We start from the raw sequence: 25,158 nt of genomic DNA, 5'->3' as shown, positions 1-25,158 counted from the left end.
CTACACATTTGACACTGTGCTAAGGAGTGTCGTGTATGCATTCCTTGGCCCAGTGTATATAATTTGCCAGTAGCTGCAATCACACGCTCCTGGTAGTGTCCCCAACATCCCGTGTGGGCAACTAAGTCTGAGTAGATAGGAAAATGTAAAGTTCCAGGAAATTTCTGGGGCCCCTCCTTTGGCTCTTGGGCCCCCTATTTGACCCTGGGCCTGGGTACAAACTACTCCCTTAATTCCCCTCTCCTAGGCTTGGCTCCATGGTATCCCCATGTCTCACCACATATTGTCCTTCCCACTCTTCCTGTCTGCTGCTGTCAATTCATGTTCATCTCTCCCATTCGTCTTTGCTAACGGGTAGCCCAATCCTGAGCTGCCCAGCACACAGGGCTGCAGTGGTGCCAAAAATGGCTGTCGCTCTATCCAGCACACCCCAGGCAGCCACTGCCACCTCCTCAGGAGAAGGGGAATTTTTGTCCCCTTCCCCTGGGTAAAGCAAGTAGCCCTGCAGTGGGGCTACTCAATTCTATGATGACCCAAGGGTTGGCGTAGAATTCAGAGCAAAGCTGTCAGGTGGACAGCTTTGCTCCAACAGTCCCACTTCCCTCCCACCCAATTCCTTCCTCCAAGCATGCCTCCTCCCCAACCTCCCTCTGTCTCCCCCCATCCTGGAACACTTCCTCCCCTCCTCCACCTTGCCCCCACCTACCTCTCCGCTGCCTGGCAGTCCGTGCGACCGCAAAGCAGCGGAGCTTCGGTACTCTGCCAGTGCTAGTTCAATGCCAGCCAGCACTGGTATAGCACCAGTGGTCCATTGGTGCTAGGGCCTGTAAACACGCCTTACGGCACATTTGAGACACTGCATGCCGGTGGTGAGCCAGCATGCACTGGTTAGGATTGGGCCCTAAATCTTTCTTCTGGAGGAAGAAGGGGAGACTTGATCTCATGAGGTACCTTAGAAAGAACTATGTCCAGTCATCATCTTGTATTGTAGGAGACCTCCCAAGAGACCTTAAAACTCCTGACACCTTCAGTTAAGCAATCCACAACTGGAAAGAATTCAGCTGCAGAACAGGTATGCTAGAGTTCAGCTGTTACATGGAGAGGTGAGTTTTTAAGTGTGTAAAGAAGTGATGCTTATTGCCCAGGGACATTGTTCTGGTTGTTGCTTTTTTTTTAGTGTTATTGGTATGATATTTGTTGGTAATTATTTGGCTGAATAAGTTGGACATGTGTTAAAAAATCAGAACCTTGTGAGTATTTTTATTGGGCTAGGAGTGAGAATGCACATGTCATCTCTGACTGCTGGATGATTTCCACATATGAATATCTGTCTCTTTTTTTGTCTTCCTTAGATTAATGATTTTTCACAGTGTGTCTGTCCAGCAGCACCAGGCCATCCTGGTCCAAAGGTGTGCATTCAATTATTTTCCACCCTGTTGGATTGCTATGGTTAGGGTGAATCAAGGCCAGTTTGCAGTTGAGCCAACCTTGAATATACAACAGATGGCTTCAGACTCAGGAACTGCCTTAGGAAACCAACCCAAGGCAACAAAAATAAAGTTTGTGTTCCCCCAGTGCAGATAAGGCCACATCTACACATTTTTTGCTCTCCCCAAACAGCTCTGTGTCTTTAACAGTTTCATAATGGTCAGCAATTCAACAGGTTCAGTTTTCCCCATCCTTTTGTTCTTCCGGCTAAGAGGCACTGACCCTCTTGAGCTACTCACAACCATGGAGAAAGGTCTGCAGGGGAGGAGTCAGCAACCCTGAGCACCAGAAGACAGCCAAACTAAACAATGTGTCCTGTTGAGGGTTTGGTGCCATACTGTGTTTCTAATTGAGAGTTCAATGGGACCTAGTTTCAAAGACTGACTGCGGAAGGAATTTATGTGGATCACATTTCCCCCTGTGCATGAAATTCCCAAACAAGCCTGGGCCATTCATAAAAAGTGCACCCCAAAGGGCAATGAGTTGTAGTCAGCTGCGCCCTACTCAAGCATCCAGGCTTGTGTGCAGAATTCTGTTCCATGAAGTTTCCAGGGAAAGGCACTGTAGTGAATGATTCTCTGCTCAGGCTCTGTTGCTTGAATCCATGCTACACTCCTCATTACCAATGTTTTTCTGTGACAGGGAGACAAAGGTGACCAGGGCCCTCCAGGACAGAGAGGGCTGCCAGGGGAGAGAGGGCAAGTGGGCAACCCTGGCCATCCTGGTTCTTCAGGGCCTCCAGGACCACCAGGCCTGTCCCTTCCAGTAACATCAAAATGTGCTGGTTCCGGAGATGGAAATGGCAAAACTGAAAAGGTGAGGTGTGGCATGGTTGCAAGGAATGTATCATTATCTGCAATACAGGGCTAATTCTTTTCCAGGAGTTAAATGTATCCTTCAGTGTGAGGTCAGAACTGCTCGTGCTTTCCTCATATACACACACAAACACATACACACAAAATTTCAAATACTGATTCAAGAAAACGAAACCAAAAACATAGAGGCTTGTATGCATATTTCTGTGGTTTTGGACAAGTTTAGACATCACCTTACCACAGGCCTGCACAACTTGTGACCCACAAGAGAAAGACAGCAAACCAACCATGCATTGTGGTCTGGCAGGCTCTTAGGTGGGCTGGAGAAATAAACATACCAGGTTTTGAATTCCAAAAATGAGTGGTTGATTAACAATGCAATCCTATGCATGTCTGCTCAGAAGCAAGTCTTATTGTGTTCAGTGGGGGTTGCTCCCAGGAAGGTCTGTATGGAATTGCAGTCAAAGAAAGCACATAATTTAGCATGGTTTGGCTGACACCCCCCACATATCATTACAGAAAAAAAGACACACTGGGATGGGGTGAGATCTGTGCACTTTTTTCTCATTCAATGGGTGCCCTACTAGCTCTTGGATCCCTTGTTGAGAAACTGTATTTTGTGACTGGTCTAACATAAGCAAGTGTTTGCATATATTTACTTATTTTGAAGTATATTCATATATAAAGCTGGGGTGAAGGTCTTATTCAACACTAAAAGAAAAATATGAGGGAGGAATATGAACATTCATCCCATCCTGTCCTTTGTCTCACGTGAGTCTGCTACTCTGAGTGCTTCTCTGCATTATCTCCTCGATTCCTGTACTGGAGCTGGGAAAGGAGAAAAATGTTTGTGGTAAGTGCCCTAGACTGAGGAGAGATAAGCAATGAAGGTGTTAATGATCAGTCATCAGTGAGGGGCAGATTCCCTGCACTTCCCCTTTGCACCCCTTTAAACTGTGTTAAAGTGATACTTGCACCCTTTCTGTACAGAAACAACTTTGCTACTAACAATAATACAGGAGAAGAGGCAGTGAAAATGTTTCAAAAGATAAAAGCACTTTACTTGCTATTTAAAAGCACACACACCTTAGTAGTACAGGTCCTAGATTTTGGAGCAGGGAAATCTAGCGCTATTCACGTTGTGTGAGTGAGAGTTCATAGCATGATGAACTCAATGCAGCTTGGCAGAGCTCATGAAGAGAGCTGCTTGCACATTGGAAGATGGGGGGGGGGAGAACTAGGTAGAGACATACCTCAACAGGTAATGAATAAAGATCTGAGACAGGTAGCCTCTCTGAGATATCTACCCACTGGACCATACACCATACCCGGTGTCCTGCAGATGATGTTATGACTACATTGCAACAATTGTATGGAAGAGTTTTCAGGGAAGTGAGTCCATATCTGTAATCTGGTTCAACCTAAACCTAAGTTTACTGTCTCAGTAAGAACTAGGCCTTAGGCCCAAGCTACACATTACACGTTGGCTTGGGTTAATTTCCCGTTTTTATCAATGTCTCTAGGGGAGGTACAAAATGGGGTGGCACCACTGTAGGGCAATGGGGTGGATGGCTTTTGTGCTTAGTCTCTGCTGTGGTTCCTATTCCAATCAGGCACCTTCCTGCATGCTATTTAGTTTATTTTAAGCTTCATTTGAATTTCAGGTGAAGCTTTTTAAAACTGAAAATAGTGTTTGGGAGAGCATGTGATCAGGATAGGAACTGTGGGATGGGCTAAGTGCGCAAATGCTCATGCACACCCCCTGGTGCTAAAAAGAAAACAGAAAATAGTCCAAACTTGCACATTCTTCAAAATGTGCAATTTGTCTGAGTTCTGGTTTTCTGTGGAGTTGTTTTGTTTGACAAATGAGGGCCCAATCCTATCCAACTTTCCAGCACTGATGCACCTGCAATGCAGCCTCAAGGTAAGGGAACAAATGTTCCCATACTTTGAGGAAGACTCTGTGACTGCTCCATCATCACAGGGTGCCGCGCACTGAAAAATTGGATAGGATTGGGCCCTAAGTTATCGGCCTCCCATAGGCACTGGAACCAACTTTTCCTCAGTCACTTAGGCAATCCTAATCTCACTTAGGCAATCCTAATCTCACTTTCCTGGGAGTAAGTCCTATTGAACACAATAGGACTTACATCTGAGTAGACCTGGTTAGGGTTGTGCCCTTACTCTTGCTAATTTCACAATTATTTTTCTAGGAAGTCACTGTCCTGGAAGGTATCCCTGGACCACAGGGTATGACCGGGCACCCTGGACCTCCTGGACCTCAAGGTTATCCAGGGCGTGAAGGACCCCCAGGACCTCCGGGCATCCCAGGGCATGAAGGTCAGCAAGGTGCTCCAGGCTTACCTGGTGCACCAGGCCAGCCAGGCCCTCCTGGGTCCACAGGGGTACCAGGTGTTCCAGGACCACCAGGGGCAGATGGGCTTCAAGGAATCATAGGCCCTGATGGACATCCAGGTATTCCAGGCCACATGGGGCCACCAGGACCTTCAGGCTTCCCTGGTCAGGAAGGACCTCCAGGAGCACAAGGGCCTCCAGGAAAAGATGGGTCAAAGGTAACCAATGCCATAAAAAACATTAGGAAGAGATTATGGCTTTATACTATAAGAATGGGATGATGGGAAAGATGAAGCACAATAAGGTGAGGGACAGTAAAATGTAAGCCCTCCTTTCACATGGACCTTGTAATGACAGTCATTTTGGTAGCCAGCATATATGAAGGCCCCTTTCCACCATTTTGTTGCACTCGCATAGGACATCTATGTCAGGCTGATACAGATGAAGGGGGGGGCTATGCAAATTGGTGCAGGCTTCAACAGCTCTTTAGTGGGGAAAAAAATAAGTAGAGTGCAGTTGGCAAGAGTATTGGGAAGGGACAAGGAACTGGGGGCATCAGCCACCTAATCTCAACTGTATCCCTGAGGGAATGAGAGGTGTGCCTGGGGATGCTGTTGTGGAGGAAGCAAAAGTACCCCAATACTAGGTGAACCTGATTCCAATTTAAAGGACCCAGAGTTGGGTAGGGTACAATGCGTTTTTGTGTGTAGAAAACACAGATCTTTGGAGTTTCTTGTACTTTTCTACCATTAAAAGTGTTCTGTTCATTCCTTCCATTGTAACGATGAGGGGGGGGTGTTCCTTGTCTTGGGTGTTGATGTGAATAGAGTTAAGTTATGGCACTTAACACTCCTATTCTCACACCATCTAGTGATTCTTTTAATCAAATATTGTATTTAATGCTTTAGTGCAGCAGGTTCCAAAATATGTCCTCAGAAACCCAGGAATCCATCAGGGGGGTCTAGTTGAGGATTTGCACTGTCTCACCCCAGCACTGTCTGTTCTAGTGGCTGTCTGCTGGTATTCATTTGCATCTTTTTAGATTGTGAGCCCTTTTGGGACAGGGAGCCATTTAGTTATTTGATTTTTCTCTGTAAACCGCTTTGTGAACTTTAGTTGAAAAGCGGTATATAAATACTGTTAATTAATTAATTAATTAATTTGGCATGATCGTTTCTATGTTTTATCTTTGCAGGGAGAGAAAGGTGAGGTTGGCTTGCAGGGTCCCACTGGCAATCCAGGACTGTCAGGCGAAAGGGGCCCTCAAGGTCTGCCTGGTCCCCAGGGGCCTCCTGGTACACCTGGTGAGAATCAGGTGAGAAGGAAACACCACCACCCTCGATCATGTCCTCCTTAATATCCACTGCTGATTTGGTAGCTTGTGGGCATGGTATGATCCAGTGCCAGTAAGAGAGTGTGGAGGGGACTGTGAGTTGCATTGCCTTTCATTTATCTTTTTTAAAGGAAGTTCCTAGACCTTATGACTGTGGGTATAAATCTGAAAATGCATTGAGGAGATCTTGATTTCATTTCGAGAGCTAAAAGAAAGTGGAATTTCCAGTAATCAGAAGCTGGGGCTTCAGTTGCTCTACATTGCTTCTTGGGCTTTTAGCCCCAGCACAGCTGCTTTTTCCTCTTCCCAGCCCCTCAGCCAGATTTCCACATCCTTCCTTCCTTTTGCTTCTACAATTTTTGCCAAAAGAATAAAAATCCCTTATTCCCGGGGGGGGGGGGTGTTAAAATGGATCTTGGAACAAACAAATTTTGCATATTGTTGCCCATTCCCCACCGCCTAGCAGTGAGAAGTTCCAGGAACAATACTACTTGGTTTTGGCTTCCTTTGCAGGAGAGAGCATTGGAGACATGAGATTTCTTTGTAATGTTTTCTTTATTTTGCAAAGTACAGGTAGAGCATGGAGCATGTATGCATAGAGGCAAGCAGCATGCATGCTTCTGCCAGGCCAGTCACACCATTCCACCCCATCCCATCAGGTGCCTTCAACCTTCTTGCACGCCTCTCTCTCTCTCTCTCTTCATGCTGTTTGTCTTCATGAACACAAAAACTCCTCCACCCTTTAGCTCAGCGGTGTCCAAAGTTTTTGGCAGGAGGGCCACATCATCTCTCTGACACTGTGTTGGGGGCCGGGGGGGGGGGAAATAATTACTTTACATTTAAAATTTGAATAAATTTACATAAGTTTACATAAATGAATATATTGAAGATGAACTTATATGAATGAATGAAGGTCTTGCAATAGCTCAAGGCCTATAAAAGGCCTTGCACAAAGTAAGGCTGGCCTTTCCTTTGCTGCTGCTACTGCATCACAGACGTGAAACAACAAGCTGTGGAGGGAGCCCTCATCCCACAGCTCATGCGAGAGGTCAAACAGTCGCCCTCACGCTGAGAGCAGCTGCAGCGGGCCAGTGTGGGCTCCAACAAATCTCTGGAGGACCAGAGGCTCATTGGAGACTGGGGGCTCCCTGAGGGCCACATTGAGAGGCCTCGAGGGCTGCAAGTGGCCCCAGGGCTGGGGTTTGGGCACCCCTGCTTTAGCTGGATAGGATGTAATGTTTCATCTACTTAGGTTCTCCCATTCCAAAAAAAAGCAATTGTTAGCTCTTATTAAGAGACACATCAACCAGCTGCCTTAGGCCATTTATGAGTAATCTGCCTACTAAAAAAATGGCCTGGCAGGAATCATAACAATTCAGACATATGCAAAAATATTATTAATTTGCACCATTTAAGTCTTAAATTTTAAGGTGTTTTGTATTTTCTCTCCACCCCCACCCACCACATTATGAAAAAATATACAGCCCAGATGTAATGGTCTGTATAATGAGCTTAGGGATTTGGATTCTTCTTTATGGACTGCATGTCTTTTTCTCCTTATAGTGTAATACTCGCACAAGGCTTCTGGGACCTCCAGGTCTTAAGGTAGGTCTGAATAGCTAGGCACCAAACTGTACTGCAGGGCTGCTGCCTACACCTGGCAAGGTCAGCTACTAGGACCCACCACCATTTGCTACCTCCCTTAAATGGCTGTTCTTCTCTGGCACCAGGAGTAGAAAGTTGGTGCAGAAAGCAGCTCGGAGAAGGTATCTCACATGTGCAATTTGATCACCTGTTTGTTCCTTGCAGGGTGAAAAGGGAGACCCTGGAGAGGTGGTATGTAATTGCACAAACACTACCCATGGCCAATCCCTTTCCTTCATGACGTAGTGGGAGAGAGGGATGGAGCTGTCATTCTAAGGCTCAGAAATGCTGTTTTCTCACACAGAATTGCCAGAGCTTCTACAAAAAAGCAAGAACTGGCCTGCGTTTTTCGACCTTCTCAGAGTCATCTGATTCCTGGGTGCCCTTCACCTACCAAGAGGTATCTCTAGAGAAATTTGTGCCCCTTTAAGGATAGATGATTTAGCACCAAAAGGACTGTGGAGTCCCCATTTCTGGCAAATCTTTTGGATGTGATTTTGGGCAAGTTGCATAGGGCCGAACTGCACATTCTGTGGAGATTCTGTAATCTGAATTTCCCATAGCCATGTTGGGGAGGGGGAGGCAATTTGGCTTGGGTCGGTGGCACAGTAAGTGGAAAGTCTACTCCTACAGTGATTCCCCAGTTTAAATCTCTACACACATTCCCAAGCTGCTGTTAGCTGCACAGGGGAAAATTTATAGGCAAACCTGTGCTTGTAAGTTTTTCCCTCCATGGCTAACAGCAGTTTGGCACAGGGTAACGGTGTGGGGGGCAGAGGGTTAGGCCCAAATCCTAACCAACTTTCCAGCACTGGCATAGCTGTGCCAATGGGACGTGTGCTACATCCTGCAGTTGGGCGGCACTCATGGAGGCTTCCTCAAAGTAAGGGAATGTTTGTTCCCTTACCTCAGAGCTGCATTGCCCTTATGTTGGTGGTAGAAAGTGGGTTGGGATTATGCCCTTAGTCTCCCATGCTGTGGTTCCAGATTAGCCTGATCTTGGAACTCTCCACATACTTTTTCTATGGCAGTATTTCCACATAATATGTAGTTCATCCCTTGATCTACTACAGCAGTGTTTCCCAAACCTTTTTGACTGCGACCCTAAACGCAGGTTTTTTTCTCTCAGTTCAGAGACCCACAGAATTGGTACATGTTAATAATCATAATAATAATAATGTTCCAGAGCGCTCAGTGATGATGTCTTCATCATTGCTAAGCTCTGGAGTGCTGACAGGAAAGCTACACGAGGCTTCAATTTCAGCTGCGCAACTTACAGGGAAAGCTGCTTCCTGTGACCCTCAGAAACATCCACACAACCCTTGTTTAACTTGTAACCCCTGGTTTTGGAATCAATGATCTACAAAAAGATCAGATCACATGGTACAGTTTTGGTCAGTACCATTTTAGACTGTGGGTACAATGGTTTTTGCCTGTTTAAATGTTCCTGCCACATACATTTTTGCATATCGAAAACAAGAAATCAGGGAGAAGGGATAAATCCTACCCCCCTTTGTCCCTCAATCCCTTTGGCTTACCAAAACTATGCAGCCAGAATGATATAGATCTGAGTAGACCCACTAGAGATTATGGAGTGGCTGAGGGGGCAAGTAAAAAATTTCTTACCTCTGCTGGCCAACCTGGTCCCCAGCCAGCCCTTAGCATGCAGCAGACGCTTCTTGGGTGGCACTGCACATTGTGAACCAGCAGAAGATAGGACTGGATACTGTAATAGTATCTGGGTATTGAATACATTTCATTCTCTTGCTCTAATCCAGAATGGCAAAGGAGAGATACCAGTAGAATTATATGGTGCAATTGCCAGTCACGTAAGTGTCTTCTAACTTTGTATCTGCAACATATTATTTTTGCAAAATACGCAAAATTCAAAAAATTGCATATATTCATCCAAAAGAAGATACACCAACAAGAACCTACATTAACTACAATCCTGCATAACTACGTATAATTGCTATAATCGTTCTTTCCCAATTTGTTCAACATCAGGAGCCCCCGCTCCATTTCCTCCTTGCTCTCAGCTGGGAAGACATTCATAACAGAGCCTTTTCTGTCATAGCCCCCAGGATTTTGAACTCCCTTCCCTTGGAGGCCCATTTGGCCCTCTCATTGATGGAATTAATAATAATAATAATAATAATAATAATAGCAGGGAGAACACAAAATACATTTGTGTTCTCTCTGCTCTTAATATTGGTTTCTTCTATTCAATTGGGAATTTGATAGGAATTCGTTTCTATTTATATATTATATAATTTATTATAAGTTGCCAAAAAGGATCTTCGATGGAAGATTCACCTTCCAACTGGATTCACCTGGTCCAAAGTTCATCTCCAAGGACATCCTTAACCGCCATCCTTTACTTCTTATCTGCTGCATGTGTTGTCATTGCAACCTGTGTTCATTGCGGTAAGGTGTAAGGGTCCCGCCCCCCCGTGCAGCAGAAGCCCCCTGTGGGCTGGACTCTGGTTCCCATCCCCCAACTGGGGAGAGACAGGTTTCATTTACTGCAGCTATCTTCCAGCTGCAGTGCTTGCTTCAGCAGATGCCCTGCAATTCAAAATGCCCGATTCTGGCTATTTTGAAAACTAAATTTGTATTTTACATTTTGACCTTCAAAGTGGCTCTCATCCTGGCTCTGCTTCTAGGAAAGCACTTTGCCCTAAAACAGTGATGCAAACTAGTTTCTAGATTGGCTCTATGTTTTATGTGGCTTGCTTGGAGCATTGGAATTCACAGGTCTGTTGGGGAAACCAATCACACAAATTTTACAAGTAGACAAGCAGTTCACTTCTATGTACAGGTGTAGGTGTGGCTTATGAAAAATATCTAGTGTCTGAAAAGTTTAGTTCTGGGATATGAATTATGCAGATAAATGCACACTCTCACACTCTTTCCTCCCCCTTTCTTCTAGGGTCCTCCAGGCCCTCCAGGAAATCCTGGCCAGCCTGGTCTCCCAGGCCCTCCTGGATCACCAGGCATTGTCTATCTTAATGTAAGTGACTCTTCCATTCAGTGTCACCAACACTCAGTTAACTTACACTGTGATTCAATATTAGGAGTGGGATGCAGCTGTATACTGCCTCAGGATTTAACCAGAAGTTGCACGCATAAATGTGTATTAAAACCTCAACAGCTGCTTTTAGTAAGGAAAAGCAGTCTTGGGAGGGAAGCAGTTTTTAATGAACATGGGGTGTGGGGGGGGGGGATTTCCTTAACCCTCTCCCTGCCTGCTTTTCCTTCACTGCATCTTCCTTCCCTCCACCATCTCCCCATGAGATTCCAGAGGCATTTAAATCCTAATTAAGCCTTCAGAGGGATGTATTTGTTCAAACACAGTTTCTAAGCAATCGCTCTATTCCTCCACCCACCTACCCACGTCAGACCCACTCAACTCTGTTCTAGGATTTCATGGGAACATTTGTACTTTTCCTTACAGAATCTGACAGCAGTAGTTTAGCTGATAAATCTGCATGATCCTGTGGGTAACCTTTCTGCCTGCAGGTCTGGATTGTGTGGGCCAATTTTATCTGTGGAGGGAATAAGGGATATACAAGTGGAGCCGATTTAGAGTTAAGCAAATACGCTGCAGCCTGACACTTGGGGCTGGAAGGAAATTAAGGCAGCTGTTAACAGTCCCCTCCCCGCCTTTGCTCAGTACTCAGCCCTCTCAGTTGCGGCTGGAGCAGGAGAGCCTGCACCATTGGGGGGGGGAATTCTGCAAACACTCCCTTGGTTTTTTAAAGCAATCCCCTCTCCTCCCCCTCCTGCCTCCCCCTCTGTACTCAGCCCTCCCTGTTGCCAGCTGTCTCCACTTCTTCCACGGGTGGGATGCTGAGCTTTTAAGAGTCCAGTCCTATGCATTTCTACTCAGAAGTAAGCCCCATTGTAGTCAGTGTAGTCAATGGGGCTTACTCCCAGGAAAGCGTGGATCGGATTGTAGCCTAAATCTCATGCTTTGATTGCTGGGAAGACTTGCTTGCTGGGCTGTTTTGTTTCTGTAGGCTGGAGCAGGAGAGCCTGCACAATCTCAGTGGGGGGGAGAGGGAATTCAGCAAACACTCCCTGGGTTTTTTAAAGCACTCTCCTCTGTTGCTACTGCACCTGCCCCTGTGTGTGTGAGTGAGTGAGTGCTCCACCTTGATGCTCTGGCTCTATCCACCCCCCTCTTTGCTGGCTCAGGGACTCCAAGAGTGTTACTGTTCCTTCCAAAGAGGAACCTCTTCCAAGGCTCCAGGGCTATTCCCTGCCTGTGCCAGGCGGAGCCTTTTTGCAGTGTTTTGGGCTGCCTGGAAAGGGATCCATCCATGGAGAGGCCATCACAGGGCAAAGGAGTGTTCGACTTTCAGTTCCCCCACCCCATTCACATTGAGACAAATTCTCAGATAAAAAATCTGTGGATAAATAGGTTGCACCTGTATAAGTGCATTCTTCTTGATTTGGCGCAAGGGGACCAATGAATGTATTCCACTCTGAGGTCTCAAGGGGCTAGTGCAGGGGTGTCAAACTTGTTTCATACCAAGCACCGAATAGCATTCATGATGCCTACTGAGGGCTGGAAGTGATGTCATTAGGCAGGAACTGATGTCATTAAACAGGTCATAATAAAAAATAAGCACTTTTTTCTTACTTAGGAACTCGGCTGCAAAAAACAGAAGAGAAAATACACAAATCTTGATCATATTTCAAAATATGAGAGAGCCTAATTTTCACATGGGCTGCCCTTTCAGCAGTAACACCACAACACTGCACAGCAGATGAGAGCCTGAGGGCCAGATAAAAAGCTTCTGTGGGCCGCTTCTGGCCCCGGGGCCTTGTGTTTGACACCCTGGGCTAGTGCCTCTCATGTACCCTAGAACATGTTCTAGAATCCTCTGTAACACACGAGGGTCTGTTGGCAGACAAGTGGATTTGGAAAGAGTTCCCTGCAGGTCCAAAGCTTTGAAAACCAGGGCTTAGATACTTCTGTGAAACTTTCAAAACCAAAGCCAGAATGTGGCAATTCTAATTGCTTAGAACATTTGGGTGGGAGCAGGATTATTACTTTTGAGAGTATGGGTTGAGGTTTATTTGGCTTGTGTTGGTCCTTTATTTTGTACAATTTTATACTAAGAGCTCCTGAGATAGGTGGGGGAGACATAAACCCCACTTCCCTTTAACCTGTCTCCTTGCTTCCTCTTCTCTCCCCCTAATTTTTGTGCCTGTCATGTCAAGCACTAATTGCCCTACCTTTTTCCAGAGACTACACCCCATCCAAGCCAGGCCACACTGCAGGCAGCCGGTAAGTTCACAGAACCAAATGGTTATCTTTTCCAATTCTCAGTAGCATCCTGGAAAACCCAGCATCCTTGGCAATAAAAAGTGTCTGACAGGGGAAATGACCAAAAAAATTGTGTTGCAAAGCACAACTGGAGTCAGCTGGTCCAGAGTCAGAAGCCTGACAATGCTTTTCCTCTACAGAGCCACTGTGGGCTGGTGGTTCTGGATTGTTCTCTTCTGCTGAGTTTTAGGATACTCTTGCTCTCTGGAATTTTGATTGGCATTTAGTGACTCTGGCTTTCATAAATAGCTCTGGCTTTTCCTGAGCTACAGAGGATAGCAAATGTTTGCAGGGAGGGCTCCTGTACTTTTAGCTGCACTGACAATTAGAAATTCAGGAGGAGAGGCCTTCATCATCACTTCCAGGGCCGACCCATTCATGAAGGCAATTGAGGGAATTGCCTCAGTCAGCAGATTGGCAGGACGACACCCATCTTAACACTCCTCTCCATTGCTTTTCTTCCCACTCCCTGAATTGGGAAAGAAAGAAGGGTATGGAATGAAAGGAAGTATGGAGAGTGGTGGGCATCTAGCCCTTTTCTTTTTCCAGTCCAGAGAGTGGTAGGAACAGAGGCTGCACATCATCAGGTAAGGGGGTGAAAGTTAGCCTACCTACTCAGGCATCAGGAAGTCTCGGGCTAGCCCTGATCACATCTGCAAGTTGGAAGACCTCACCTTCTTCATTTCTAGTTGGCAATTCAAGGCATCAGAGTCCTGTGAGAAAACAAAGTTGAAAAACCCCAGTGCTGCACTCTCTGACCCTGCCCTTCCATTGTCTTGATCCTACTTTAGGCAACGCTTCATACCTGAAGTGTACACCCTTGACAGACGGCACTTACCAATTGATCCCATCCTGCACTGGGAAAGGATTTCATGCAGACTTCTTTCATAGTAGATCTAGCTTGGGTGATATGGCATTAATTTCTCTGTTCTTGTTTCTTCCAGCCTACCCAGGACCCATCTTGGGATTCAGGTATAAGTCTCCTTCTCTCTGTATTTGGATATATTTCTGCACTGACATTTGGGTGGGGGGGAGGCTAAGTTTTTTTTCATGCACACAGATGCCTTTGTAAAGCACCCCCTCTCCTTTGCCTTCAGAGCCAGTCACAGGCATCCCTGTGCCTAAAAAAACTTAGTATTCCCCCCTCCCAAAACACTAGTGCATTTCTGTTTCAGACAGAGGTGCAGTGATACAATCGGGATGACAAATTGGAATGAAGAAGGCCTACAGGTAGGATTGAGCTAACCAGATGTTTTTCAGTGCAGCTCCCCATACACTGTTACTTCCCCATTGTCATGTTTGGCTACTGGTGAGAGCATGAGGATGGAAAAGACTTGGAATCATTTTCTACCCTTGTCATCTGCTCCATGCATAAGAGCAGTTGGGCTTGAAGATGAGTAGATGAGGAAGAGGTGATGGAGATGCCTTCAGTCCTTCTTCTAGCTACTTGGGGGGGGGGAATCCCAAGGCAGTAGTACTGCCCTCATCAATCTTCCCTAAGAACAAAAGAAAATCCTTTTTAGATCAAGCCAAAGGCCTATCTTATCCAGCATCCTGTTTCCCATAGTGGTCCACCAACTGCTTTTGGGAAGCGTGCAAGCAGCAGAGAAAGGCAGATTTTTCTCCCCCCATTGCTGCAGTGGTATTCAGAGGCATGTTGCCTCTCCTTTACAAGCCTGGCAGCAACAAGGTCAAAGAAGCTGTGCACCTAACAAGCTTATCTGTGACAGATATGACTCCACCTCATCTCTTTAGAAGCTAACAGCTCCTGGAGTGTATGTATAGCAGTGGTAGGCAGCAAACACCCTCACATGTACACATTCACATTTATTTTCTAGCAGACTTTTAATCCTAGCCAATTTATGCCAAGGAGGAACTGGCAAAAACACTTGCAGGGTGCACTGCTTCTGTGTTTCCTGCAGTCTTCCTCCCAGGACTGTTAGGATGTCCTTGGGCGGGAGTAAGTAAGAAAAAAGGGACTGTCCTCTGCCAGACATTCTGTTTGCCAGTAACTGATCTCTAGTATATCAGGCTGCTGTTTAGAGAGTCCTAAGCTAACTCACTTTGTAGGAAATAGGTCAGGCTTCTTGTTCATGAACAGCTGTTGGAATGTTTGCATCCTGCAGGGATGGGGCAATAGATCACTGGGAGGAGAACTTGACATATTTTGTCATATTTCGGCTGTGCAGGTGCTGAGCTACTTGTGGAGGATTCTTCCATTGGAAACCAGTATGGATTAAAGGTGTGTTGTCTTGTGTTTTTCTTTGCAGTATCTCCTTCAATAGTTAGTGTGAGGGAAAGTGCTGAGGACTTGCAGGGTGGTGCATTTCCCTATGAGACTACAGCCAGCTGTCATGAGTTTAGACTTAGGGCATGGAGCTTCCAGGTCAGGAAGGGATGCTGTTTTCAGGCATTTGGCACTTTTCCTTTTTAATAAGTTAAGAAAGACCAATCTTGAAGTAAGGCTGCTTGTGGAAGAAAACCCAGGTCCTGATGTTCTTGCTAGATGCTCTGCTTCGTAAGCAGGGGGCAGCATGGTGATATCCAACCTCTGTTGTTTGATCTGAAAGTCAGAGGTATTGCTTCCTCTCAAAATGTCCACTCTTTGTGGTGATACCAGACTGGAACAGATCCAGATCTTCCTGTGTAGCTAGGCAGCTGGATTGATAGACTTCTCATTCATTCAGTATGAAGCAGTGGCAATCAACCCCAACATCAAATCACTATGTTGCCAGGTTTGTAGCACCCACAGTATCCTCAGCTTATAGTAACTCCCTGTTTATGATGAACAGTCAAGTACCAGATCGGGTTCAGATTGCTGAACCCGAGCAGATTCTGCTATCTTTTTGTATGTCTTGCAGCAGCATGCAAACCTGGTAGCTTCTGCTTGTGGCAAACAAGGCAGAGGGTGCCATTGGAGTGTGGGGAGAAGAAGAAAATCAGATGTTATGAGATTTAGTTGATTTACAGAGTTCAGCTGTTGTGGTGGTTGTTGTGTGAATTGGGATCTAATTAATTTGAATTGCTCCTATAAGAATGTCTTCCTGGATCAGACCAAAGACCCATGTAGCTGTTCCCAACAGCAGCCAGCCAGATGTTTTGGGGGGAAGCTCCTAAGCATGGCATGAAGCTGATGGCCGTGCCCTGTTTGTTCCCAGAATCTGATATTCAGAGATATACTACCTCTGTACACGGAGAGTCTAGTTAGCCACCATAACTAATGGTTGTTATCCCCTCATTCCTTGGTAAAACATTTGTTCCAAAAAGTTCACAGTCACAAAGGAGAAGGCAAGCCATTCATAGCACAAGGCTAGAGTCAAGCAATAGTTTTTTAAGAGAGCTGGCAGTAATTTGAAAGAACCATCACTTCCAGTGGTGTACAGTACACACATTGATGTTCTCCCACTGTTGTTTCTGGTCCAACACGTTTTTGTGTTTGTCAGACCAGATGACTGGAGGTGAAAGTGGAGCTGTGATCCCTCCGTCAAACTGTGGTCAGTTCTCTAAAAGCAGTCCTGGTTGGTCTCCAGTCTGAAACAACATGCTTCCTATTTGGAACCTAGTGTTGCCAGTTACATTAATCTTTGCAGATGGAGCAGATATTGTAAATTCTGCTAAGGGTTATGTTGTTGTTAAGGCTGTCACCCAGTTTAAAAAAAAATCTTAGCTGATTTAAGGCCCAGTCCTATCCAAATTTCTAGCACCGCTGCAGCCACAATGCAGCCCTGAGGTAAGGAACCAAACGTTCCCATATCTTGAGGAGGCCTCAGTGACTGCCTCCCCACCAAATGATGTAGCACATGCTCCATTGGCACCACTACACTGGCCCTGGAAAACTGGATAGGATTGGGCCCTTACTGTGCAAGCCTGAACATGTTTATTCAAAAGTCCAACCATCTTCAATGGAGATTACTCCCAGACAAGTGCACATAGATTGCACCCCTAATTTCTGGATTACATTGGTTTATTAATAAAAAATGGTTCTGAAGCATATAGTTTCTAGATTATGAATGTAGTAGGCATCATCTTAGAAGAGGCATTCTCTCCTGTGTAAGAGAAAAGAGGGAACGCCTCTTTAAGACAGAACTGGCCATCTGCAATTGTTATCCATACTTGTATTTACAAAAATTGTGGGTGGGTGTGTGCGCACTTAGGGTTCATTCAAAATGATGTTTAATCAATTAATCCAACAAATAAATCAATTAAACATTGTAGCCCAAGTTGTGGGGGGATTTAGGGCCCAATCCTATCCAGCTTTCCAGCACTGATGCAGTCGCAATGCAGCCCCGAGGTAAGGGAACAAATGTTCCCATACCTTGAGGAGGCCTCTGTGACTGCCTCCCCAACACAGGAAGTAGTGCATACCCCATTGGCACAGCAACAGCAGCAACAGCACTGGAAAATTGGATAGGATTGGGCCCTCAGTAGCTACTACCATGTTCTCCTGAAAATAAGACACTGTCTTATATTTTTTTGGGCTCAAAAAAACACACTAGGTCTTATTTTCTGGGTAGGTCTTATTTTTTTTAATGTACAACAATCCACAATCATTCATGTACAACAGTCTACATTTATTCATGTACAAAAATATACCGTGCAAAAATATCCCCTCGGCACCCAGGAGGATGCCTGCCTGCCTGTCTACTCAGAAGTCAGTCCCTTTATAGTTAATGGGACTTACTCCCTGGAAGGTGTGGAGAGGGTGTCCCCTAAGCGCCCAGGAGGATGCCTGCCTGCCTGTCTACTTAGAAGTCAATCCCTTTATAGTTAATGGGACTTACTCCCTGGAAGGTGTGGAGAACCTCAGAGCCCAGTAGGCAGGGTTGCCTTGCTTGCTGCTTCCTGCCTCAGCTCCTCCTCAGTGTCCTCTGCCCAAGGCAGCACAGCAGGTGCTTTCTAGGTGGTGCACATGGGAGTGCAGCGTTCCTGGTCATGTTGTCCACCCACCCCTGCCCAAGGACCCCTTCTGCCCCCCCTCCTGTCCCGACCTGATCACAACTAGGTCTTATTTTGGGGGTAGGTCTTATTTTCGGGGAAACACGGTAACTTCAAGGCTGTTACAAATCCTTTCCCAGTTCAAGATTTCTGAATGATGTTCTGTGAAAAGGTGTCTGCTCTTCCCCAATTTTCAGCGCCCCACCTGGGTCTTCAAGTCTAAAGAGCTGATGTTCAAATCCTCCTCATCTATTCCTGAAGGCAGCTTGGTCTACATCAGTGAAGTGAGTGAAGCTTTCTTCCGGACTGAAGGAGGATGGAGTCGGCTTCTGGTATGCTCCCTTGGCAGGGATTAGTAGACATTGGTAACTTCAATAGTAATCCCATAAAAGAATTTATGCATTGTTTAATGACTATCTGTTCAATATTGTTGATGTGCATGGTTCATTCTGATTCTATATTTTAAATGAGGAAGGAATGTTTTCCTTTTTCTCTTCCCCAGGTCAGCTTAGCCGATGACCCAGGGTGGGGGTATTTTTGGCTTTAATTGTGTAGCTTGGCTCACTTAATTGAGTTATCTGACTGTGATGATAGCTGCTAACATATAAGAGTACCTTCGATGCTCTCTTTATTCAAAGGGAAAGGTGGAATATAAATCACGTACATAAATAAGAGCAAATAATCATTTTCATCCTTATTCCTTTCCAGTTCAGTCCTAAATTATCCCTGTCTATCTTTATCTCTTGATCAGCTGGCAGATTCTGAGTCTCCATTGATCGGTGATGACCCTTTGGTGTCTACAGATAAAGATTGGGTGAGGAATTCTCTCAGTATCTGATACTGTGCCAATACATGCTTAGTGGTTCTGTTTTCCAGGAGTTGTCACCCCTGGATATTGCCCTAGCAGAAGTAGCATTAAGTGCCTTGCACAGTGAAGTAGGGCAGAAGGATGAGAATTTTGCCCCCTCTAAAAATGTACTGTACCTTTTTCGGCATCTTTGTCACCTCCCCTACATCAACTTGGGGCTAAGCTGGAGTGTACATGGAGTTTCATGATACTTTTGCCAAGGGGCTTTGCTTTTTTAACTGAAAGCAACCTCAGTAGGCAGTAGGTCTGAGGAGCAGGTGAAGCAAGACTTTTAAATCTCTCAGGCCCAAATCTTAACCCACTTTCCAGCACCGGCATAGCAGTGCCAATGGGACATGTGCTGCATCCTACAGCTGGGTGGCACTCACAGAGGCCTCCTCAAAGTAAGGCCCTGATGTCGATGCTGGAAAGTGGGTTAGGATTGCACCCTAAGTCAAGTCATTTTCAGTCAGAATCACCCTCCCAAAGCTGCTTTTCATCTTGCAAGTGTGAAGACTTCATATCTTTTTTCCTCCATGGATGGGATATAGCTGGGGGCAGGGTATGTTTTTGAAAAGACACGTTCAGAAAAGAAAGTGTTAAGAAAGGAAAGTCTCCTGTTGCAAACTTCAGTCTATTTGCAAAATAGACTTCAGACTATTTGCAAAAGTCTGCAAATAAGGCAGACTTATTTTCTGCCTTAAAAACATTTGAAAAAAGAAGCATGCAGCTCCTGTGTCATATCTAGTTTGGCTCTCAAATTAGGTTATTAAATTGGACATGGGAGCTGGAAGAGTAACAGACTATTGGGCTCAGCTGCCAGCGGAACTTGTGTTCCACTGTGGGTGAATCCGGCAGTGATGATGTGCACTGGATCCTGTCCCCTCAATCAGCAGCTTTCGTGCCCCCTTATTCTCCTCAGACTTATGTTAGCAAAATAGCTGGTGCAAGTCCAAGGATATCCATTGTGGAGCAGGAGGCTTACTGAGGTACAAGGGAATTTAAATCCCCTTTACCTTCCAAAGCCTCCCGATCCACCCCGCCCCCGCTGGATACAGCACACTCCTTTTCAGCATGGTTTCACCAATTGGGGGGGGGGAGGATAGGATGGAGCTGTAAGAGAAATATTTGCTTCCTTAAATCTGAATAATAAATAGTAATAATGCATATTGAAGAGCCAGGAAAAATTTCGCTTTGGATCAAGAATGACATGGAACAGAATGTCAAACTTTCTTGACACAGAATTTTCTGAGCCCTGATAGTTGTTTTATCCAACATTTTAACCTGCCAACTAAATGGACTGATAGCACGTATGGTTTGGTTGCATCTAATACAAAAATTGTATCTTTCATATTATTTTGGTAGGACGAGAAGGATCAAAAGCAGATTAAACATCACCGGGACTCTACTCCAGCCTCCATGGCTCGGATCACAAGACCAGTAAGATCTGTAACCAGGCCTGCAATTGTTCTTTCTACCTTTTTTTAGAGTGGGGGGTTACACTTGCCAAAATCCGCTTACAGCCAAAGACATACCCTCCACAGCACAACAACCCTCCTTCTGTCCAAACGCAGCAGTTCAATTTCACTCTTCCCAACAGCCACTCCTCAGCTTCGAAGGGACTGTAGTGCTGTCATCATCATCACCTCTCTCCAGGTTTCCTTAGTGCATAGCTAACAGTGGATGAGATGATGTAGTGGGAGGAAGGGCACTTGTGTACTGCTTATCTACCATGCATGCATTCTTGGCTCACTGTAAAACATCTATATGCTGTATTTGGGCAAGGCTGAGTTATGACTGTGATAGCTCTGCAAATGTGATGAGCATCCTGTATAATGTCTTAGGACATTCACAGATATACTAGCTCCCCAGGGTCAACTTCTGAAATAATGCTGATGGCTGCAAAATCTACTGGCTGCTTGTCATGACTTTCAGAAATGCTCACGCCCTCGCATTTCTTTGATTAAAAATTAAGGGCTGCTCCTATCCCTTACTATACCAGCAACAGAATATTGGCAGTGCTGTTTCTGTGTGGCAAGTGAACATTCAGTTTGCTTAGGATGAAAGACAAATTCTCAGAGCTTGGGGTAGAAGATTAGATGTGAGTTTAGCAAGCAAGGAGCTGGAGTGGTGGAGTGGAGTCAACGAGGATCTCATGGTTTCTATGTTGATTTTAACTAACCAAATATTGTACATTTGTGGATGAAGGTCTCTAGAAGGACTTAAAAGTGCCATCATGGTCTGCTGTCCTAGACTTCTGTATTATCTTCTGCTCATTATTTGTATTTTTTGGAATAAAACTGAACCTTTGACATAATACCGCAGAGATTATTGCCCTTGCAAGAAAGGGGCAGTGACTCTTGAACCTGCAAGCTTTCTAATTCTGCACAGAAAAAATAAGGCAAGAGTATCAAAACAAAAGGCCTAAGGGTCTCCAATACAATCCATACTGCCCTTATCGCACTCCACACAAATCAGCAGTTTTCAGTGCCAGAAAAACTACAGGTGGCAGGCTGATGCTGTAACAAGAATGTTCATTGCTGAAATGGCTCCCCATGACAGTAAGATTCTCAGGATGCCTGAACTGTGCATCAGATTGTACATTCTACATACCGTCTACAGTAATCAACTGTAAAATTCATGATGTAGGATGCAAAATTAAAATGGCACCATGCTGGCTATTCTGATCAATAAAGCCAGCTCACAGAAGGCTTACAGAGCTTCTGGATATTGTTCAGGCTTTGACTGAGTCTTGTTGAATGTTTTTGTTTCACCATTAATTCTGCCTCACCAGTAATCATCTCTCTCTAGAACCAAAAGGATGAAAGACAAGCAGCAGCTCATGTAATGTCAACTAGAATCTCACAGAGGATTCCTTCAGTAAGTTCCATAGGAGGTGAATGTAAATCAGATAATTGGTAGAACTGTTTGCCTTTTTAACATATTGCATACACTGGGTGGGACAAGAAATTTTTTTAATGGAAAAATGTGGTGTAGCGCAACCAGGAAAAAAAACATTGAAAAGCAGACTAACAAGACAAGTTCAGAAAGGTAGAACTTGCTATGAAGCACACACCAATCTTATCTCTTCCTTTTGCAAGGCATACTGGGAAGCTCAGACTCATGAAATTGCGAAAGCTAAATGTGTTACAGTTCATTACGAACCTGTGGGCCAGAGTGGTAGAGTTGGCAGTGCCTGACCCCTGCACTATAGGTTGTTAGCCTATGCTTTTTTCTTGCAGAAGACAGTTCTATTTTCTTATCTGTTCAGTATATCAAACCAGACCTTTTTAGCTTTAAAACAAAGCCATGTCTCTTCTTTAAAGATTAAGTTATTGGGCATTCCAAATTTAAACCTGGCTGTATCCGATTTAACTGTCACAGATTTCTCCACAGGACCCTGGGAACAGTAGATTTGGGGAGAGTTCAGAGACTTCTTCATAAAACTATACTTTGCACAGTTCCTTTTCTGGAGCCACAACAGTTAACTGAGGGTCCAATACAGTCTGGCCCCTGTACCAGCACTGAGCTCCTGCACCAATGCTGGGTGTCATAAACACACCATAGAAGGACATTTATGGTATCTGGTAGGGAACACCAGTGCTAGGCCAGCGCCAGTTGGTGCTGGGCCCCAGTGTGGTGCAGATGGCTGGTTGGCACTCCTGCAGTGCTGGTAGGAGGTAAGTCTTTTTGGGGTGGGGGGGGATGGGGAGTGGGTGGAACAGGGCAGCGAGAGGGGAGGATCAGGTCCAGGAGGGGTGTGGGATTGGCAGAGGAGGCCTCCACCAGATCCTGTGCTCCATGTCAGACTGAAAAGCCAGCACAGACTGGAGGAGACCCATTGTGGGGCTTATATCCTTACTCAGAGCGAGACCTCTGGCAGCTGCTGCTGTTATTCAGGGAGAGCTCTCAGGCAGCTGCTGCAGCACCCATAGGATACAGCAGTAGTCATTTTGGCTTTGCTGCTGCTCTAGCGCCAGGCAGCCTAGGATTGTGAATGAGTTTCAACTTGTAGTGTAAATTCAGCTCATTGAAGATATGGGGTGGAATCTGGAAAGGCCATTATGTGGAGGTGAGGATATGGATAGCTTCTTCTTTGACTGATCAAGGAACTGCACTGACAACTCCACTCTGTTGAATCAAGTCCTCCTTCTTGGGTGCAATGTATTCAAAATCTGTCCACTTTTCCAGCTCCACCTAGTGGCCCTCAACGTCCCTTTAACTGGTAATATGGATGGGATCCGCGGTGCTGACCAGCAGTGCTATCGGCAGTCACAAGAGGAGAAGCTCAATGGAACATTCCGGGCCTTTCTGTCCTCGTCCACTCAGAGCCTTGTCTCAATAGTGAAGAGAACTGATAGAACCCTGCCTATTGTCAACCTTAAGGCAAGTAACAACACTCTGTTGACTATTCCTGAACTGATATTGGGCTCTTTCCTTATTGGAGGCACTTGCTTAACAGTTACTTTTTGTAGTTTGTGATGTAGTTACCACTGAGGAGTCTGTGGGCAGTTGCTAGGAAACTGGTGGTTGCGCTGCTGTAGTGTAGTGACTAATGGCCCAATCCTATCAAGCAGTTGTGCTGGTGGAACATGTGTTCTGCTGGTGCACGCTGCTGCAAAGCAGCCATAAAGCGCTTTGTGACAGTGCAAGCAGCTAGTGTGCTGGTGGGAAGGCTGGAACGTTCCCACATGTGCCAGTAGATTCCGGAAGCCTGCCAAAGCAGATAAGCCCAGCACAGGGGTACAATAGGGCAGGGGGAGGGCTGGAACAGGGTGGGGCAGAACAGGGAGGGGGGATGGGTGCATAGGGCCAGGGAGGAGGGCTAGTTCAGTGGCAGTGCCCACCAAATCTAAACCCTCTTCCTAGGCCTGCATGGGTCAATGCAGACTAGCAGCAGCAGCAGCAGCATCGCTGGGGCAGGTCCATGTTGTCCTGTTGTGGCTGCTGCAGCTTACCTTGGGGCAAGGGGACCAGTGTTCTCTTACCCTGAGGAGACCTCCAGCAGTCAAAACCTCCCTGCAGGATGCAGTGGAGGCTGTGCTGGCATTGCTGCATCAGCATGTGAGGGTTTCAGAAGGATTGGGCTGTAAGTGACTGGGCTACAAATCGGGATTTCCCTGGTTCAAATCTGCTCTGGCCACAAATTCTCACTAGGCTGGCTTAGGCAGGCTGCTCCCTCTCAGCCCCTGCTGCAGTACAGGTATAACATTAATAATACATTATGGGGTTGTAAGGATAACATCAAGTTAATTCAAGTGAAGTGCTTGGCACACTCGGAAATCTATGCAAGTGTCGAATATTGACTGCCCTGTGTTTTTCTTCTCTATCTTACAAGAAGTGTTGGCAAAGCCTTCATTTGACCCCTGAGGACCCTACCTGACTTTCTACATTTTTCTAAAAAAAAAAAGGGGGGGGTATCTTTTTGTAGGTGCCTTGATGATGTCTTTAGAGCCGATTATCTGAAATGTGAGGCTTGAAGGGTCTGCTGATTTACAAACCAGCTTCATAAATATTGTTTCTGCTGCAGGGTCAGCTATTGGCAAAGAGCTGGAGTTCCCTCTTCAATGGTAAAGACACTTCCTACTTCAACAGCAAGAGGTTCCCCATCTACACATTCAGTGGGCAGAATGTCATGACCGATCCCATGTGGTAAGCATGGTGTGGGAAGGAAAAAGCATGCACTGGGGTATTAGACTGTCGAAAACACAAACTTGTTCACCAGCTGCCCTGTAAGTGTGAAGATAAAAAGGGATTACGCCTAGTTGGGGAGCATCGCTATGGGGTGGGATAGTGATGTCTCTATGACCCATCAGGCCCTCAATTCAAAGTTCAGTTCAGCAGTCAATATGACTGCTTGTTCAGCATGCAACTCTCTCAGCTTCATCCTCCACATCTTCCACCCATCTGTAGTACAGGGATACTACTGATAAGCTTTTTACAGGCTTGTTGTAAGAATTACTGATGGGAAAGCAGCACATTGTGTGAAGACCATTATTAGGGCTCACATGCTTGTTTTTACCTAAGTAAATAGCCATGGGGGGGTCTGATCTGGACTGGGATTGCAGCATAGGGAAAGAGGGCTTTAAAGAACTAAGAGCCCTGCTGGATCAGGTCAAAAATGTGGAGTTCCCTCTTCAGTGGTAAAGACATAGCCTACTTCAACAAGAGGTTCCCCTCTACACATTCAATTTAGTCCAGCATCCCGATTTCTACAGTGGTGTACCAGCATTCACTCTTTGCCCCCATCATGATCCCAATCTGGATCAGCTGCTCTTTACCTGGAAGGAAACCTCCCACTGGTACCATCTCGATTGGCATCCCATGGCTGTTAACATGTGCGGGTAACATAAAGCATGTGGGGAGATGGTTTGCAGGGAGCTAAGTATTGCATTTGAGGGAT

At 45.7% G+C, this 25,158-nt stretch overlaps 1 protein-coding gene across 1 annotated transcript in view; it reads left to right on the top strand.

The window, feature by feature from the left end:
* Positions 1-24,125, top strand: part of LOC136652318 (collagen alpha-1(XVIII) chain-like) — a 38,422-nt gene extending 14,297 nt beyond the window's left edge. Inside the window, exons 6-24 of the mRNA XM_066629252.1 lie at positions 992-1,072; positions 1,353-1,409; positions 2,131-2,304; positions 4,517-4,876; positions 5,854-5,973; positions 7,555-7,596; positions 7,801-7,827; positions 7,940-8,035; positions 9,414-9,464; positions 10,568-10,648; positions 12,893-12,934; positions 13,918-13,945; positions 15,163-15,215; positions 18,106-18,240; positions 18,660-18,722; positions 20,121-20,195; positions 21,567-21,635; positions 22,947-23,145; positions 24,094-24,125. Of these exons, the coding sequence (XP_066485349.1) occupies positions 992-1,072; positions 1,353-1,409; positions 2,131-2,304; positions 4,517-4,876; positions 5,854-5,973; positions 7,555-7,596; positions 7,801-7,827; positions 7,940-8,035; positions 9,414-9,464; positions 10,568-10,648; positions 12,893-12,934; positions 13,918-13,945; positions 15,163-15,215; positions 18,106-18,240; positions 18,660-18,722; positions 20,121-20,195; positions 21,567-21,635; positions 22,947-23,145; positions 24,094-24,125 (1,785 nt within the window). The remainder of the gene's footprint in view (positions 1-991; positions 1,073-1,352; positions 1,410-2,130; positions 2,305-4,516; positions 4,877-5,853; positions 5,974-7,554; positions 7,597-7,800; positions 7,828-7,939; positions 8,036-9,413; positions 9,465-10,567; positions 10,649-12,892; positions 12,935-13,917; positions 13,946-15,162; positions 15,216-18,105; positions 18,241-18,659; positions 18,723-20,120; positions 20,196-21,566; positions 21,636-22,946; positions 23,146-24,093) is intronic.
* The last annotated feature ends 1,033 nt before the right edge of the window (positions 24,126-25,158 follow it).

The sequence above is a fragment of the Tiliqua scincoides genome, chromosome 5 (genome assembly GCF_035046505.1).
Source record: "Tiliqua scincoides isolate rTilSci1 chromosome 5, rTilSci1.hap2, whole genome shotgun sequence".
Taxonomy (NCBI): domain Eukaryota; kingdom Metazoa; phylum Chordata; class Lepidosauria; order Squamata; family Scincidae; genus Tiliqua; species Tiliqua scincoides.
This window is presented reverse-complemented; position numbering and strand designations above follow the sequence as displayed.